This window comes from Lissotriton helveticus, chromosome 5_1 (assembly GCF_964261635.1).
Source record: "Lissotriton helveticus chromosome 5_1, aLisHel1.1, whole genome shotgun sequence".
NCBI classification, from domain to species: Eukaryota; Metazoa; Chordata; class Amphibia; order Caudata; family Salamandridae; genus Lissotriton; species Lissotriton helveticus.
The window spans coordinates 1,550,034,369-1,550,052,230 of NC_136065.1; the positions used below are offsets into that span (position 1 = coordinate 1,550,034,369).

Here is a 17,862-nt window from a genome sequence, read left to right on the forward strand (position 1 = left end):
AATGAGCTATGATTTGAAGGAATACCGTATCGACACGCAAAATATTGGCTGCATTGTTGTCCTGCGCAGATTCCCAATGGAAGACTCCGTGCTGTCAGCCCCCCATTTCAAATGAGCGTCGGGGTCTTGTTCAAAGCACTGCAGCTCCTATAGCAAAACCCGCAGGCCTGGAATAACTACTTGGAAAATAGGACAGCAGGCTTTTGAAAAACAGAGAATACGTATAAATGCAAACCGATTTATTACCAAAATTGTACAGTGAGTGAAATCGAACTCAAAAACAGTCTTACGCTTGCGTGGCATGATAACTTTGTTTCATATTGTTGTGGCAGCCATCTTGAAATTCACTTTTTGGAAAATCAGGTTCATGTTTTGATCACAGCTCTCTCCCCTTACCATGTTATAACTAAGCAATACTGTGATTAAATATGTAACATATAAAAAACATTAGTGCCTGAGTTTTGATAAACACAACCTGTGAACCGAAGAATAGAGGCAAGCTGACGCAGAACCACCGTGAACAGGAAAAGCAGAGCTTAGGTTAAATTTTTCACTTCTCGATTGAAAAATTATACAAACGGCACCCTAACAGATATTTACATGACAGCCAACAATCTCCCAAACATTGAACAATCCACATTAATAAATACACGGAGGAATTTTCGAATATATAAATATGATGATGCATATATCTGAGGAAATGTACAGGCATTGTGTCTCGGTAAGAGATCTGAGAAGGTGCACAAGGGTTTGGTGCCATAACAAGACACCTGGGTATGTACAGACTTTGACAGAGGAGATCACTTTATATCGCCTCAGGGATCTCCTACATCGCACACAGCCTCACCTACACATCTTGCAACAAGTCACCTTGTGTCAACAACCATTTAATCCTTAAAGACATATATCTAGTGATCTGAAACATTTATACAGAATTTAGGAATGGCTGTTTGTTTTTCCGTCTCCGGTGTGTCCTAAAGCTGTTTTGTTTCTTTTGCTAGTGCATTCATGGTTGTTTTTGGTGTCTATGCCTTTTGTTTTATTGTTTTTTAAACCATCATTGTTGGTTTGCATTGGCACTAGGCAGGCCTGCCATCTTCTTTCATGTAATTTAAGGGGCGTTTTGGAGCAGAGAATGGACCTTTTCAAGCCCCCATTAAATCTATGCTAAAAATGGCACTTATTTGCTCATAGTAAGAAAAGATGGTGGAGTATAGTGAAAAACCTCTCAAAACAAGGGGCACTTGGCATTCCACACTGCTCTGTGGCAGACGCCTTTTCAGCTTGCTAGTGCTCCTGATTGTGGCAAAAGTCTCATGATTTTAGGGGTAACAGATTCTGAGCCATGGTATCTTTTTAGGTCAGTCACTTCCAGAATTAGGTCACTCCAGAATTTAGGTCACTCACCAGATGCCCCCTGAAATGACAGAATTTAATGAAACACTTTTTGAGGATTGGTTAGAATTTCCAGTACAGCATTGGAAAGAAAACCAAAGTCATGTAAAAAAAACATTCTTTCATTTGATATTCGTACTTGACTAGATAAGGCAAAAAATTGACTGGACAAGCAGCTTTATGTTTTGGCGCCAAATTTTTTCCCTTATTTTTGGTTTTAAAAAAGTTCTGTTTTTTTCGCTGTCCAGACCCTGATGTATGAAATGTTCTAGCTTCTAAAAAATTTTTTTCCTGATTATCAAGAAGGCCTCCTCTTTTCTGCACTTTGGACAGGCAGCCCTTTGGAGCCACCCATATTTTCTGTGGAGAAGTTTTCTGTTTTCCCCTCATACATCTTCGAGCAATCTGCAATGCCCTGGGTAGCGGTCAGTGCTGCAGAAAGCCAATCAGGGCCAGCATTATCACAGCACAGGTTACAGCGGTGGTCTTCACTGCGTTGGCTGAGTTATTGTCCACCATCATGCTAGTGCCTGTAACCAAAGCAAACACAAAGACGTTCAGTGACAAAAGTCAAAGATTTCAGAATGTTCACAAATATAGGAGTTGCATTAAAAACTATTCAGGTACAAAAACGGCTATGCTGTAATCAGGGGCATAACCTAGGCTCCTGCAGCACTTTAGCGGGTCCCACAACTTCAGGGGCCCCCCACCCAGCCAAAGGCCAATGAATATCTGTGAGATTTGGGAGACTAAGGGGCCCCTCATCATATTCTGCCTGCAGGACCAGCTTTAGCGCTGGTGGCGCCCAGTGCGGCAATATTTGTTGGCACCTCAATGACCACCTGCGCCACGGATTCTGTCACTACCACCCTTCAACAGTGCCCCCTCAAGTCTCTATAACCGCTCTCTCTCAGATGCACTTAATTAGTTTTATAGCGCCACCGCCACTCATACCAGTGTAGGGTGTCAGAGCACTGTACATCACACCCACTATACAGAGACAATCAATCATAGGTGTGTAAATCAGTATATACGAAATGTTACATAAGATAGAGGACTGCCAGGTGTAGGAGTCACATACCATCTGTACTGGTAGGCAGGATAGTTTAAGAGTGCTTGGTCTGGAGAAGCGCAAACTGAGAACTTAAAAGATAACACCATGGTTGGGGATTCACTTTAATAATCAGAATTCATTTCTCTCCAAATGAACCCTTTTTCCAACATTAGAATAATGAAAGACTGGGGAAAAATTTGTAATGCTGTAATCTATACTTTGCAGTTTGCATGCAGCTCTTTGATGATAGTTAATAGCTCACTGTTCTATGTTAGGATTATAACTTATAAACTGTAAGTAACAAAGGATCTCTCAGACAAAATCAGCAACCCACTGACCTATTTACATTATATACACATCGTGATCTGCATGGTACACAGTCTTTTCAGCAGGCATATTAACCTTCTGCGCTGCCTTACCATGAGTCAGAACTTCCACTAGACAACCATCTGATCTCTCTAGGAAGAACATTAATCACTGGAGTTATCTTGACATTTCTTTTGTTTCCTGAAAATTACTGGAGGCCAGAAACGCAGCAGCAGGTACTTTTAAAAACATAATATACTTTAAACACAATGCTCCCACCCGAAATCAGCGCCCGGTGCGGTTGCACCACCCGAGAGCCAGTCCCTATCTGCATGCAGGACCCATCATTTTGCATTGCGTCACTGTCTGTAATTGATACGTGGGTATTCAGCTGGTGTTGTGCAACGCATACGTGGCTAATATCACTCAGTTCATTTAAAAAAGTGCCTTAGTAAATACAAACTATGTAGGGGGTGTGGCCAACTGATGATGAAGTAGGATCCTTCCTCGTGGGGCTCCGTCTGCTGATCCCCATTCAATCCCATCCTACAATTATATACCCTGCGGGGTATCCATCTACCCACCACCAAGACCCCTCACTACACTGGGGGCCAGAACCTGCTGTCTTTGGCGAAACAGAGAGCAGATACCCCCGAAAACGTAGCCCGTTAGAGCTGCCCGGCCTGCACCCAAGATGGCGGCAGGCCTCGGGAGTTTAACTGCTGGGTGGACCTGAAGGCCAATTAGAGGCGCATGGTGGCAGAAGTCTGTGGAGGGAGCGATCCGGTACCGCAATTAAACATTATAAGGCAGCAAGGTGTAGATTGGGTCCGGAATCGGGACCAGAGGATAACCCTGATGGAGAACCTGCGGAGGCGCATCACTGTGGTGGAGAGAGAGAGAGGATTGCCGTCAGGCTGAAAGCCTGAGGCAGAGGGCTGCGACTGTCAGGGCCCGCAACAAGGACAACGGGGGTCTCACCCTGTGCCCTCTGGAAGCGAGAGCCGGTAAGCGGGGAGCAGCGACGATCACCCCGGAGACCCTAGCAGGCGGTGGCGAGATCCCGGGTCTAGACCAAGGCAGATGAAGAGTCCCGTTAACTGCGGGGGGCCAAGAGCACTGAGGTCAGGAATCCATAGGAGGAGGTGAGAGGGTGCTGTGGGGGCACTTGGGTGATTGGATTCCCTCGCCATTGAAGACTTGAAGAGGCGACAAGAGAAGGGACGGGATAATGAAGCAGCGGGCACAGTGCAGGTCCGGCCCCTCTAATCTCACTGAGGAGCAGTAAGTGAGCTTGAAATAACGTAGCAATACATGGCCCCTGGGAGTGAGCTGCCGGAGTACATACCCCACAGAAGAGGCAACTGGATGGTCGAAGCCACATCCAGCGAGCCCCAAGATACTTGCTCATCGTAACGCAACCCCGGGCCCAAGACAATATTAATGAGGAGGCTCTGCTCAATGGAGATCCAGGGTCGCTGACGTCTGCGGTGTGGCAGAGGAGGTAGGCTGGCGACGTGGAGGCCCATGGGTGCGGACTTCACATATTAAAGAAATACCAGGAATGAGGTCTTAGCAGTGCAGAGAGGAGCACTACTGTGGAGGCTCAGAGCACTCTGGCGAGAGATATTGTAACCCACCCGTAAGTGCGCAGAAAGTGCCAGGGTTACGTCTAGCATGCTGCAGAGCCTACTGATTGCCCCGGGGACAGCAGCACAATATGGTTAGTCTTTGGAGGGGTCCCCACGCCTAGAGATTAAGGAAGCTGGAAGAGCTTTTGACCCTTTGCAAGAATCAACCACAGACAGGTGGATCACCATAGAGACTGAACTTGGGACAAATACAGAACTGAGGCCCATGCCGGGGTCCTGGTCCACGCGAAGAGGGGAGGAAACAATCCTTTTAGGGATAAGAAGATCTGCATTGAGATTGGAGCGAGTACCTTAGAGGAGATCACGTGGAGAAGAGCACACAACTGTCCTTGTGTTTTACCTTGGTCTATTGTATGCGAGAGAGCTGCCCGACTGCCGATTCAGGGACGATGAACCTATACACCGTGAGTCGAAGATGGGGAAAACGAGCAAGGGTACAGTGGTCGCTCCTCAATCTCAAAATATGACAGACTTGGAGGATAGTTCAATCCTGGCCTCCACGCATGCGTTTATTTTATTTATTTATTTATTTTGTGGACTTGTATAGCGCAACGAATCATCCCCAGAGGGATCTCTCGGCGTTGTAGGTAGAAGAACAAGCAGTACCAACGCTCGAGGATATTCTACAGGCCATAACTGCCTCAAGTGGAGAATAAAAAAGATACAGTCCGGGAAGAAATGGGCCTGTTCAGAGTCGACCATTGGCGGTTGGCTGAGAGAGTGACCACGGTCGAAACAGATATGCAGAGCTTAACACCAGTGGTACATATGGCCACAGAAAGGCTGAAAGCAGGAGAGGCCCAAGTGAAGATCTTTTCAATGCGAGCTGAAGACGCCAAAAATGCATCGCACCGCACCAATGTGCGCCTCAGCGGGCTGCCAGAGAACATTGAGGGACGGGACATGTTGTCCTTCCTGGAGAAATGGTTCAGGGAAGTGGTGGCAACAGAGGGTTTATCCCCCTCTTTTCGCACTGGAGAGGGCACATAGGGTCCCTGCGAAGCCCCCCCCTCCCGGGGACCACCGCATCCTGTTGTAGCACGATTATTATTTTACAAAGACAGTGACCATATACTTGCATATGCTTGGAAGAAGGAACTCCTGACGGTAGACAATAGCACGGTCAGGCTATTTCCGGATTTCTCCAGGGAAGTTGAGCTGCAAATGGCATCTTATGTGGCAGTTAAGAAGAAGCTGAGGCAAATGGAGATCCAGTATGCAATGATTTTCCCAGTCCGACTACGAACTGTGACCACATTGGGCTCGGTCTTCTTTAGCTCTCCTCAGGAGGCATGAGACTGGATTGAGACGGCAGACAGGGCATTGAGCTTGCTAGAGAAACGGGGACCTGGGAGTCTGGAGTTGGGTACTGCCTTATTAGACGCTAAGGAGGAAGTAGCCAAGCAAACAGGAAGACTGTGCAGTTTCAATTACAAGAGGTACATGGAGTGCACACATGCAGAGAGGGACAGAACTGGTCCCCTGCTGGTTGGTCAATCCATCCCGGAGGGGTACCCCGGTCTTGGCCGTGCAGGATTCGGAAGAGCAGGTACTATATAAGCAGGAGGAAATCAAACTAGAATTCTACACCATGCTATATAGATCCAGGGGTGGACAGAGACTGACGCAATTAGGGAGTACTTGAATGCAATTTCCCTTACTGCTTTGGATGCAGAAGAGGCTGAGACATTAGGAGCCCCCATTAATATACAGGAAATAAGGGCGGCATTTAAGGATCTTGCCAAAGGTAAAACGCCTGGGACGGATGGGATCTCCATTGAGCTATACAGGGTTTATGCTGATGAATTGGCACCCAGGTTGGAGGAAGTATACGAGGCAGCTCTGGAGGAAGGACACCTTCTGAGGTCCGCCCGGGAAGCATTGATTGTCCCACTTCTTAAGCCCGGTAAGAGTCCACGGAATGTGATGCTTACAGACCATTATCGATGTTAAATTTAGATTTTAAAATACTAAGTATGATACTTACTATGCGACTCCAACCGCATATATCGACCCTTGTGCATCAAGTCCAAGCAGGCTTTATCCCAGGTCGTAATACGGCACTTAACATCAGATGGCTCATAGCCCTTATGACTGGATGAGGTATAGGAAGGTACGAAAAAATCGTCTTCGCAGTAAATATGGAAAAGGCTTTTGACAGCCTGGAGTGGGGATTTTTATAAGGAGTATTAAAAAAAAATGGGGATGGGATAGGAATTCTCTGCATGGGTCAGATTACTTTACTCAGGACCAATGGCTAGACTTATGACAGGGCAAACAATCTCAGAGAGCTGCAAAGTTAAACGGGGGACTTGACAGGGATGCCCCCTCTCACCGCTCCTCTTTGCCCTTGCCATGGAGCCTCTGGCTTCCCTGGCCCGCATGGGGGAGCGGTATCAAGGGATATGCCTAGGGACTAAAACACATCAAATTGCCCTCTACACGGATGATCTATTGCTCTATCTGGGTAATGCCCAGATGGATTCAAGTTCTAAGGCACTGATGGGTGAATTCGGAGAAACGTCCAGCTTGAAAATGTACTGGCATAAGTCCAAATTGTTGTCCAAATTAACCACAGGCGTTGTAGGTAGAAGAACAAGCAGCTGATGGCAGCTGGGACCCCTGTGGAGGAGTTGGGAGTTCTCACATGGGAACCCCACTGTCTGGAGTATCCCATGCCAAGTTGACATATTCAAGGGAAATCTAGGTAAGACTGTGAGGTCTTAAAGACCAATTTGGAGTTCTGGAGATGACACCCATTATCGCTAGCTGGGAGAGTGGCTCTCCTGAAAATGGTGGCATTGCCAAGACTACTATGACCTCTTCATGACACTGCCAATATGGATACCCCCAAAATGGCACGCAGAATTGCACTCTATAGTAGGAATATGCTACTTACCAGTATGCATCTGTTCTTGGCATGTAGGGCTTCTGACATTTATATCTGTGCATAGATCGCCAATAGATCGCCGTCTAGTGTTGGGTCCGGATGATTGCACATTGTTGTCCTGGAAGAGTCTTCGAATTATCACGAGATAGGTGGCTCCTGCCCTGGACTACAGTGCGCATGGGCATCTTCTCCATCCTCAGATTGTTTTTCGCCATTGTGGCAGAGATGGAGTATGATACAGTAAGTGATGACCATGCCTGAGAATAATTCTGAGTGCTACAGCTGCGACAGGCACTGGGGAGGAGGGCGGGCGATATAAATGTCAGCAGCCCTACTTGCCAAGAACAGATGCATACTGGTAAGTAGCATATTCCGATCGAGGCATGTAGGCTGCTGAATTTATATCTGTGCATAAAATAAATAGCAGTATCCTCCTTAGCGGCGGTTGCCCGTGCCAGCTGCAGCAGTCTGAAAAAGAGTTCTGAGAACAGCCTGACCTACAGCTGCTTGCTGTTTGGACTGTACATCCACGCAGTAGTGTTTGGTGAATGTGTGTATGGTGGTCCATGTGGCTGCTCTACATATATCCTTTAGAGGAATGTTACCTAGGAAAGCCATGGATGCCCCTAACTTGCGTGTGGAATGGGCTCTTGGGGGAACTGTTAATGTGTGTTTAGCCTTTTGATAGCAGATCTGTATGCACTTAACAATCCATCTGGCTATACCTGATTTTGAAATTGGGTTGCCTTTGTGCTGTGGAGAGAAGGCAACAAACAGTTGCTTCGTTTTCCTGAAATCTTTAGTCCTGTCTATGTAATGCAGGAGAGCTCTTTTAACATCCAGTGTGTGCAGTGCTCTGTCTGCCACTGAATCAGGATTTGGGAAGAATACTGGCAGGTCAATTGTTTGGTTAATGTGGAACTGTGACACCACCTTAAGCATAAATTTAGGGTTGGTACGCAGCACTACCCTATTAGCATGAATCTGAATGAAAGGCTCCTGAATAGTGAGGGCTTGCAGCTCACTAACCCGTCTTAGTGATGTGATCGCTACTAGAAAAGCCACTTTCCATGTCAGAAATTGTATTTCACAAGAGTGTAGAGGTTCAAAGGGGGGACCCATTAGTCTGGTGAGAACTATGTTTAGATTCCAGACAGGCGAAGGCGGGTGTCTCGGAGGAATTACTCTTTTGAGTCCCTCCATAAAAGCCCTAATGGCAGGCACTTTGAAAAGGGAAAGGTGCTGTCTGTTCTGCAGATAAGCTGCCATTGCAGCTAAATGTATCCTGATGGAAATATAGGCCAGATTGCATCTGTATAGGTGCAATAAATAACCTATGATGTTTTGCGTTGAGGCATCTAGCGGATGTATGTTATTATTGGAACAATAAATGACAAAACGCTTCCATTTTACCGCATAGCATGCCCTGGTTGTAGGCCGCCTAGCCTCCTTGATGATGTCCATACATTCAGGGGGCAGGTTTAGGTAGCCAAACTCTATGACCTCAGGAGCCATATTGCAAGGCTCAACTGTTGCGGATCTGGGTGCTGAATGTCTCCATGGCTCTGAGTGAGGAGACTGGGAGTGAGTCGCAGTCGCTGGTGGGGCACCACTGAAAGTTCTAGGAACGTGGTGTACCATACTTGCCTTGCCCACGTTGGAGCAACTAGGATGAGTGTCATGGAGTGCTGCCGCAGTTTGCGCGCTACCAGCGGTATGAGCGGGGCTGGAGAAAAAGCGTACGCAAATCTGTTTGACCAGTTCATCCATATCGCATTGCCCTGAGACTGCGGGTGTGGGAACCTGGCGGCGAAGGTTGGGCATTTTGCGTTTTCTTGTGTGGCGAATAGGTCTATGTCTGGATGACCCCACTGCTGGAAATACGGTTGTAGCACTGAGGGATGTATCTCCCACTGGTGCATTTGATGGCTGTGCCTGCTGAGCAGGTCCGCCATCTGGTTGTCCTTGCCTAGGAGGTGTTCCGCCATGAGGAACATGTTCCTTTGAATGGCCCACTTCCACATGCTCTGTGCTAGGTGTGACAATTGTGGAGAGTGTGTCCCTCCCTGCTTCTGGATGTAATGCATTGCAGTCATGTTGTCCGTCCAGATCGGCACGACTTTGTTGCACAAATGCAACTTGAACGCCTTCATTGCCATGAAGATTGCCATCAATTCCAGCAGGTTGATGTGCATCTTTTGCTGCTGCGTCGTCCATAGGCCCTGCACTGTGTAAAGGAGGACATGCGCTCCCCAGCCCTGGAGAGATGCGTCCGCTGTCAGCACTATCTGTGGCACAGGCTCTTGGAACGGTCGTCCCCTGCAAAGGTTTTGTGTGTTCCACCAATGCAGAGAGTTGTATGCACGACCGGTCACCACCACTAGGTCTTTTAGTTGTCCCTGAGCCTGGTTCCACTGACGCGCCAAGCACTCCTGAAGCGGACGCATGTGCAGCCTCGCGTGTGGGACTATAAAGATGCAGGAGGCCATCATGCCTATCAGCTGCATAAACACTTGCGCTGGGAGTGAGTGTTGGGGCCTGCATTTTTGAATTAGCTCTTGCATGCTGTTGACTCTTGCTGAGTTTGGCTGTGCTGTTGCTGTCAGAGTGTTTATATCTGCGCCTAAGTACTGTAGTAAATGTGCGGGTTGAAGATGAAATTTCTGGTAATTTAGTGAAAATCCTAGACTGTGTAGGAGGTGAATTGTGCGGGACATGTGGCTGGCACAATGCTGGGCCGATTTCGCTTGGATAAGCCAGTCGTCCAGATAAGGATAGATATGGATGTGTTGTCTCCGAAGGTGCGCAGCTACTGTTGCTAAGCACTTGGTAAACACTCTGGGGGATGTAGTGACCCCGAAAGGCAGGACTTTGAACTGGTAATGCTGGTTGTTTATGGTGAACCTGAGATATTTCCTGTGACTGGGGTGAATGGGAATGTGGAAATATGCATCCTTTAGGTCTAGGGTTGCTAGGAAGTCCCCTGACTGAGCAGTGGTAGAACTTGCTGCAAAGTGAGCATGTGAAAATGTTCTGACAGGATGTATTGGTTCAGGGGTCTGAGGTCTAGAATGGGCCTGAGAGACCCGTCCTTTTTTGGTATTAAGAAGTACAGAGAGTACACCCCTGTACCCTGTTGTTCTAAAGGCACGAGTTCTATGGCCCCTTTTTGCAGCATGGAGATGACTTCTTGCAGCAATAAGTGCATGTGCTCCGCGGACATAGGACGGTGCTTTGGGGGTATGTTGGTTGGAGTGGAGGTTAGTTCTAGACAATATCCGTATTGTATAAGCTGTCTCACCCACCTGTCTGTGGTAATGCCTTCCCAGACTGGCAGGAACTGCTGAAGTCTTCCCCCGACCGGTGGTACATGGTCTGGGGGCAGTGACAAGACGTCACTGTTTATTGGTGGCGGAGGATCTGGCATTATTATTTCCCCGTCCTCTGCCTTTGGTGCTGTTCCCACAGTATCCACCACTATTGTTCTTGTTATAGGTGGTTTGTGTGCCTCCTTTATTGTATTGGGCTTGCTGCGATGCTTGTCCCCTAGAAGCTCCCCTGTTACCGGAGCGACGAAAGGAACCGCCCCTGAACTGTTGTGACTGTAGAGCTCCCATGGACTTGGCAGTTTCCGTGTCTTTTTAATTTTTTCAAGGGTCGTGTCTACATCAGGACCAAATAGAAAGTCAGGGTTAACTGGCTGATTAAGCAGAGTTGTTTGGATTTCTGACTTGAAACCAGTTATGCGGAGCTAGGCATGCCTTCTGAGCATCACACTAGTGTTGATGGCCCTAGCTGCTGTGTCAGCTGCATCTAACGCACATTTAATGGATGCGTTTGAGATTAGCTTCCCCTCCTGTATCAGCATTTCTGCTCCCTCTTTGTAAGCATCAGGCAGGTGTTGCAGTAGCTTCTCTAATGTGTCGTAATGAGCCCTATCATATCAGGCTAATAGGGCCTGTGCATTTGAGATTCTCCAAATATTAGCCGCTTGAGCTGCTACACGTTTGCCAGAAGCTTCCAAGATCTTGGATTCTTTGTCAGGAGGAGGAGCATCACCACTTGTCTGAGAGTTCGCTCTCTTACGAGCATTAGCCACCACCAAGGAGTCCAACGGGAGCTGGCCTTTGATATACGTAGGGTCTACAGGCGCAGGCCGGTACTTCTTTTCAATCCTGGGGTTCACAACCCTTGCCTTTGTTGGTTCTTTAAAGATGTCACTAGCGTGTTTGAGCACACCTTTAAGCATAGGCAACGTCTTCACTGATCTTTCTGAAGTCGAGAAGGTATCAAACAGAAAGTCTTCCTCAACTGGGTCAGCGTGCATATCCACATCATGGTTAAGGGCTGCCCTCTCAAACAATGCGTTAAACGCAGCAGTGTCCTCATTAGGTGATGTTTTGACCACATAGGACTGAGTGTCAGGCGCGGTGTGTGGCTCATCAGGGTCAACAGGGTCAGTCCATGGTTGGGACTCCTCTTGATCCGTATCAATAGGATAATTAAACTGTTCTTCATTGTACCCTTCCTCTACATCTTCAGTGGCATGTGTGGGAGAATAGGTACAGTCCTGTCCAAAGGGCTGTATAGGTTCAAAAAGAGTAGGTGAGGTGGCAGAGTCCCTCTTCTTTTTGAGTGGAGTTTTGTATGACTCCATAGGATGCTCTGGAATGATTTTCCTTTTATAAATTGTGAGTCTTCCAGACTCGGAGTCGATGAATAGTTTGGACTGATTATCATAGGATGGCGCCTGGAACTGAACGTCCTCCTCCATGGGCTGAGCCTGTGAGGCCTCCGACAATGATTTGGATGTGTTGGTGCCCTTTTGGAGCTGGACCGCCTTAGGTCGTGGGGTTGGGGAAGTCCGTACTTTATTGGCGCCGTAAGCATTGAAGACGGACTGACCTGCTTTGTGGGAGGCGTAGATTTCGATTCGACCGACTTCGACTGTTCAGCATGTTGTTTATGGCCATGCGTCGACTCGAGCTGTTGGGGCGCAGCAGGTACGCTCCTCTGCTTCGATTTGATATGTTCTTTCGGGTTGATTTTGGTTTTCGACTCGAAGGCCTTGACCATTAGTGGCTTCCGAAGCTTCGGATCGAGGGTCTTTTGAGTCTTGAGTCCTCTGGTAGCGTCGCCATCTTTGGACCCTGACGTCGACGACGTGAGCGTGACGTGCTTGACTGTAGAGACGGGCTTAGTCGCTCCGATCTTCGGGTCGACACCTCCTTTCGACCCCGAGGGGCCGATGACACCTTTTGACTTGAACGATTCCGAAGTCGTCGAGCCGATGACTGTTTTCACCAGTTTCGGTTTCGATTTAGTGTCCTTAGGTTTCGGTTTCAATTTTTCCACTGATTGTGGTTGATCGACCGATGGCTCTTTCGAAATGTTCTTAGCCGGGCCTTGAAGCGGGGCTATAGAACGTGGATGAAGATCTTGGCTAAGGCCTTCCGGCGATGCCTCGACCTGAGCCTTGGAAGGTACAGAGTCTATATTGGGCCCCGCTACTGCAGTTGGGCCTTGCTCATCGCTTGAATCGTCGCCGACGGCTCCGATGGCTTGTGCGTCGTCTCCTACCTCGACGATGTCTTCATCATGGATGTAGATTTCTTCTTCGTCCTCATCATAGTTCGAGTTTTGATCCGAGGCGGGATCCGACTGTTGATCAGGATCCTCTTCTTCTACACCCTCTTCGTCGTCAGCCTCGATGATGTTCTCCGGGTCGGGCGCTGACTCTTGTGCCGACTGTCTCGCGGCACGTCGAAGCCGAAGAGTTTTCTTCGACCTGAATCGAGAACAGGCCATGCAGCTGGCCTCGTCGTGGTCCGGTGATAGACATTCATTGCACACCGGGTGCACATCGATGTGAGGGTATTTGGAGTTGCAAACGGGACATCGTTTAAATGGACTCCGTTCCATCGTCGATCGTGGATGGGGCCTTTGGTGTCGAAAAGGCAATCGGCCTTCGACGTCCGGCTCGAAAAACTGGAACAAGTTCGAGGCACCGAACGAAAGACAATACCGACGCCCCAAAGGCCTTTTGGCTTGTGAAAAAGTTTTTATATATATTCCGAACGCGAGTTAAGAAGTACATCCGAACCCAATGGCAGAAAAAAACAATCTGAGGATGGAGAGGATGCCCATGCGCACTGTAGTCCAGGGGAGGAGCCACCTATCTCGTGATACTTCGAAGACTCTTCCAGGACAACAATGTGCAATCATCCGGACCCAACACTAGGCGGCGATCTATCGGCGATCTATGCACAGATATAAATTTAGCAGCCCACATGCCTCGAACACATATTTCCTGTGGGGCACGGGTCGTAGGTGGGTTGCACTTAGAACAATGCAGCGATCGACACAGGAGGGTGGACTAACGTACCAGATTTTGAGCAATACTACCTCGCGGCCCAGCTACAGTGGGTGGCGAGGTGGATAGGAGACCTCCAATCTCAGACCCGAGAGATAGACCCATTTGCTCCAGACCTGGGAATTCTGTGGAAACTGCTGTTGGGTAGGGGCGGGGACATGCCTGAGGATACTGAAGTGGTCATGATAGCCAGACGGTGTTGGAGACGAGTTCTCCAAAAAACAAAGATAAAATTCCCATACTCACCTGACCTCCCTATAACCGCACTTCCTCGCAGAGCAACATGGGTGGGACTTGAAGACTGGGAAACAGCAGTAGTACTGAGAATAGGGGATTTGTATTACGGGGGTGAACTCATTCCATTTGACGACCTCAGAGAGGTTTTTGATCTGCCCCAGGGACACTTTCTGCTGCACGTGGGGCTAGTGGCGGCGATTAGAGCATATTGGAGATTGCACCCTCTGAGCCCCCTCCGCATGCCACTTGTGGGTACTTGGGCACTGGGGGAGGCAGAATCAAGGCTATCACATATGGGCTCTGAGTAGAGATATGGCACAACCATTGACTAGACTGCGAATGGCTGGACTGAGGACCTGGCCATCCCTATAGATGACAAATCCTGGGAAAACATATTGGGGGATCCCCAAATCCTAGAGAAATGCCAGCTTTCAACAAACTAATTTTTTCATATTGCACAGAGCCTACCTCACCCCAGGAAAATAAATTCGTTTTTTCAGAACAATGATGCGAAATGCCTGAGATGTGGAGAGGTGGGTGCGGAGCTACTACACATGCTGTGGACATGCCCTGAATTGCAAGCCTTTTGGGAGAAGTAACAACCACTACTGGGGGGACAATAGATCAACCGATCCCACCCACTCCAGCTCACTGCCTCCTGGGATAGCACACAATGCTAAGAATTAGGTCACCAGTCGATTTCAAGATTTGTCACTAGCTCTTGCGAAACGTGAGGTCACGCAACATTGGAAATCCCCCGGGGGACCAAAAATCCTCACTTGGAAGACCGAACTAGAGAAATGGGTGGCCTGTGAGGGGAGGATTCTCTCCGGAACGCCAAGAAAGGGATTGGGGCATTGGAGCGAGTATGTGACTGGGAGGCCCTGAGCAATAGCCTGAATTAACTTCGGGAAAAACGACCCCGATGGGTACGTCCCCACCAGGGACCCCAGAACCACGGGCGGTGAGGGAAGAAGACACAACACTCTAGAGAAGGGCCCTTGATATATCCCTCCATTGTAAGACGGCGGAGAAGTGATCTGCTGAGTGGGAGGAGGGCTGGGAAACAGGCCACGAAGATTAAATTCAACCTATAACATACGACTATGACAAATATAAGATGACTGTTAGAAATCTGCTAGGGGGAAGGAGGGAGGGAGTTAGATGTTGGGGTAGATAAGGGGATGAGTATTAACACTTGCGACATGTAATTGTAGCCATGAGTATAGAATAAATGCAAAGATGGACTGCATGATGGCATTCTATGTTGGAAATGTTTATTGTAAGAAAGCGAAATGTATAGCAAATGTGTTTCTTGAAACTCCAATAAAATATGTTAAAAAAAATAAAGTAAATACAAACTATGGATACTGAGGGTTCTGTGTAGGGTTTTGCGTATGCAGTAAGAATGGCGCCCTACCTGGTAGTGGTGAGTTCAAGCAATATACAACAAAGGATGGTACGGTGCTACAAGGTCAGAGGAAACCCCAATAACCCCTGATGGGTGTGGCAAGAAGAAGGTACAAATATACTTCACCTTAAAAGAAACCGTCTACTTGTGTCTACCTTGTTTCCATCTCTGCTGTTACATTGTGTTTCTTGAAACAGATACTCACTTATATCTACCATAACGTGTGCGCAGGACTTTTGTTACAAACTATGGACACTGTTTGGCAAGATTGCTGTTTGCTCTAATACAAGACCGAGGTACTTGAAAACGATGTCTGCTATTCCTAGTGATATTTTAAATCATTAAGGATTTGAAATATCACACTGTGTAATATTTTTTTCCAAAAAGGTATAAAAATCGTTTTCCTGTAAATGTGGTAGTTCAGAATGTGTAGAAAAATGCAGAGATAATCAGTTTTTCCTTTAAGTACCTTTAGTGCAATAAATATACTTGTTCGCCATAAATTTCTTCTTTCTGTTGATCACTGTGCATTTTCGAAAAATAGAGCAAAAGAATGAAAACTCGGTTCTAGTTTTTTTTTTTTATTTGAAAAGGTTAATTCAGGCTCCTTCAGGCTATTGCTCAGGGCCTCCCAGTCACATACTCGCTCCAATGCCCCAATCCCTTTCTTGGCGTTCCGGAGAGAATCCTCCCCTCACAGGCCACCCATTTCTCTAGTTCGGTCTTCCAACTGCAGCTATAATTATGCTATGCGACTTGCCTTTTCCCTTGGCTGCTGGCAGCTGGCTTATGACTTCACAAAGTAATTCTAACACCTACGTCTTTTCCTTATTTCAAGTTACTATAAATGGCACAACCTGACTGTAGTAAGGAAATTAAAGACTGGCTTTTATACACAGATTGCAGACTCCTATTTATTACGGTATGGTTAATACATTCGTACCATGGGCCTGATTTAGAGTGATGGTGGTTCTTCCTCTAAATGCATTGAAAGTGTGCAGTGTGGCGCCATCAACAAGACAGTGCCGCACTGCACACTTGGGAGTTTTATTCCGGTGGAGTGGGGGTAATTGAAATTTTTACACGTTTACATATAGCCGCGTTTTGGATAAAAGTAAACACTAGCCATTTGTCCGTGCACTCCGAATTGAGCTGTTGGACACATGGCCAGGCCTGCTATGGCCCTTACTCTGTCAGCTGTCTGAGGGTTATGTAAGCGGCCGAGATGGAGTCGTGCAAAAGAACTGAGCTATTGCCAGTGGTTAGACTTAATGTAAGAAGCCTCCCATCACCTTTTGTGTGTTTGTTGTCTCCGTTGTCTACATAACGAAGTTCTGCCAGTCGTAAATCAGGTGGTTTAACCTCCAATTTGGCAGAGAGGATACTCCGTCACCTTTGCGATGGAGTACCCTCTCTGCCAAATTCTAATTTTGGCCCCATGCCTACGGGTGCAGTATTTCACAGAAAAACACCTGATCTAGTTGTGCCAAATGCATGCTTAGGGCCTCATTTTGACGATGGCAGTGAAGAAAGCCTTCCTGCTGGGCTGCAGTGTGTAAAAAAAAGGGCAGCAATAGCTAAGCAGAAGTAGATACGGCGCATTCTTGTCCTTCTCTCCAGCACACAAACAACAGCTATGCGCCAACGCAGACACCCTTGTGCAATGGTTCAGGGGTGCCTGCATTGCAGGGATGATTGTTGTTGTGCATGAAGGGACGCTTTTTTGCTCCTTCTATGTGTGCTGCAGCACACATAGAAAGAGCAAAAAACGAGGAGAAATAAAAGTATTTCTCCTCACTGCACCACTCCTTCGCCTCCTCTGGGGAGGCATTGGATACAACGCATTCCTAGGTTTACGGTAGTTCTGGGAATGTGTCAGGTTCCATGGATGTTGCATGGGATGCCCCTTTCACACGCAGTAATGTATGAAAGGGTCCCATATTTACAAGGCCATGAAAATGTACGCAGGGTAACTTTATGTAGCCTTGTAAATATGGTCAGGCACACTGCACTGCCAGTGTGTCAAAAAAAAGAGAGATGTCGCTACTGGCAGTGCAATGGGCTTGTAAATAAGCACCTTAGTCGTCTTGGAAGAGATTCCTTGTGAAATTCAAGGGAATGTTTTTAATTGAAAATATGTCTTAAAGACAGCTGGATTTTCAAACTTTTGAATGAATTTCAGCTTAAACAGAAAATGTCAGTTCTGCACCAAGGGGCATATCTACAAGGAAACTGTGCAATGGCATATTTTGCAGTGCCACGCTGCGTCATTTCACTTAGAAAATGCTGGGATGCTCCGTATTTACAACAATATGGCGCACTCCTGTGTTTTCCCTTGCATTGGTGCTAAAAATAGCTGCCTTGTGTCACCACTGACACCCTTGTGCCATAGTGCCTGTGTTGCAGGGAATGATTGTTTATGTTATGTTATGTTATTAACACTTATAATGCGCACGCCTACTCAAAGAGGGTCCCGGCGCGAGCCAAGTGGGGGATGAAGAGAAGGGACCATTAGAAGAAAAGCAAAGTCTTCAGTCTTTTCCT

At 47.4% G+C, this 17,862-nt stretch overlaps 1 protein-coding gene across 1 annotated transcript in view; it reads right to left on the minus strand.

The window, feature by feature from the left end:
* Nucleotides 1-224: 224 nt before the first annotated feature.
* CNTN2 (contactin 2) overlaps nucleotides 225-17,862 on the minus strand; it is a 323,201-nt gene continuing 305,563 nt past the window's right edge. Inside the window, exon 23 of the mRNA XM_078644632.1 lies at nucleotides 225-1,925. Within this exon, the coding sequence (XP_078500758.1) occupies nucleotides 1,822-1,925 (104 nt within the window). The 3' untranslated portion in view covers nucleotides 225-1,821. The remainder of the gene's footprint in view (nucleotides 1,926-17,862) is intronic.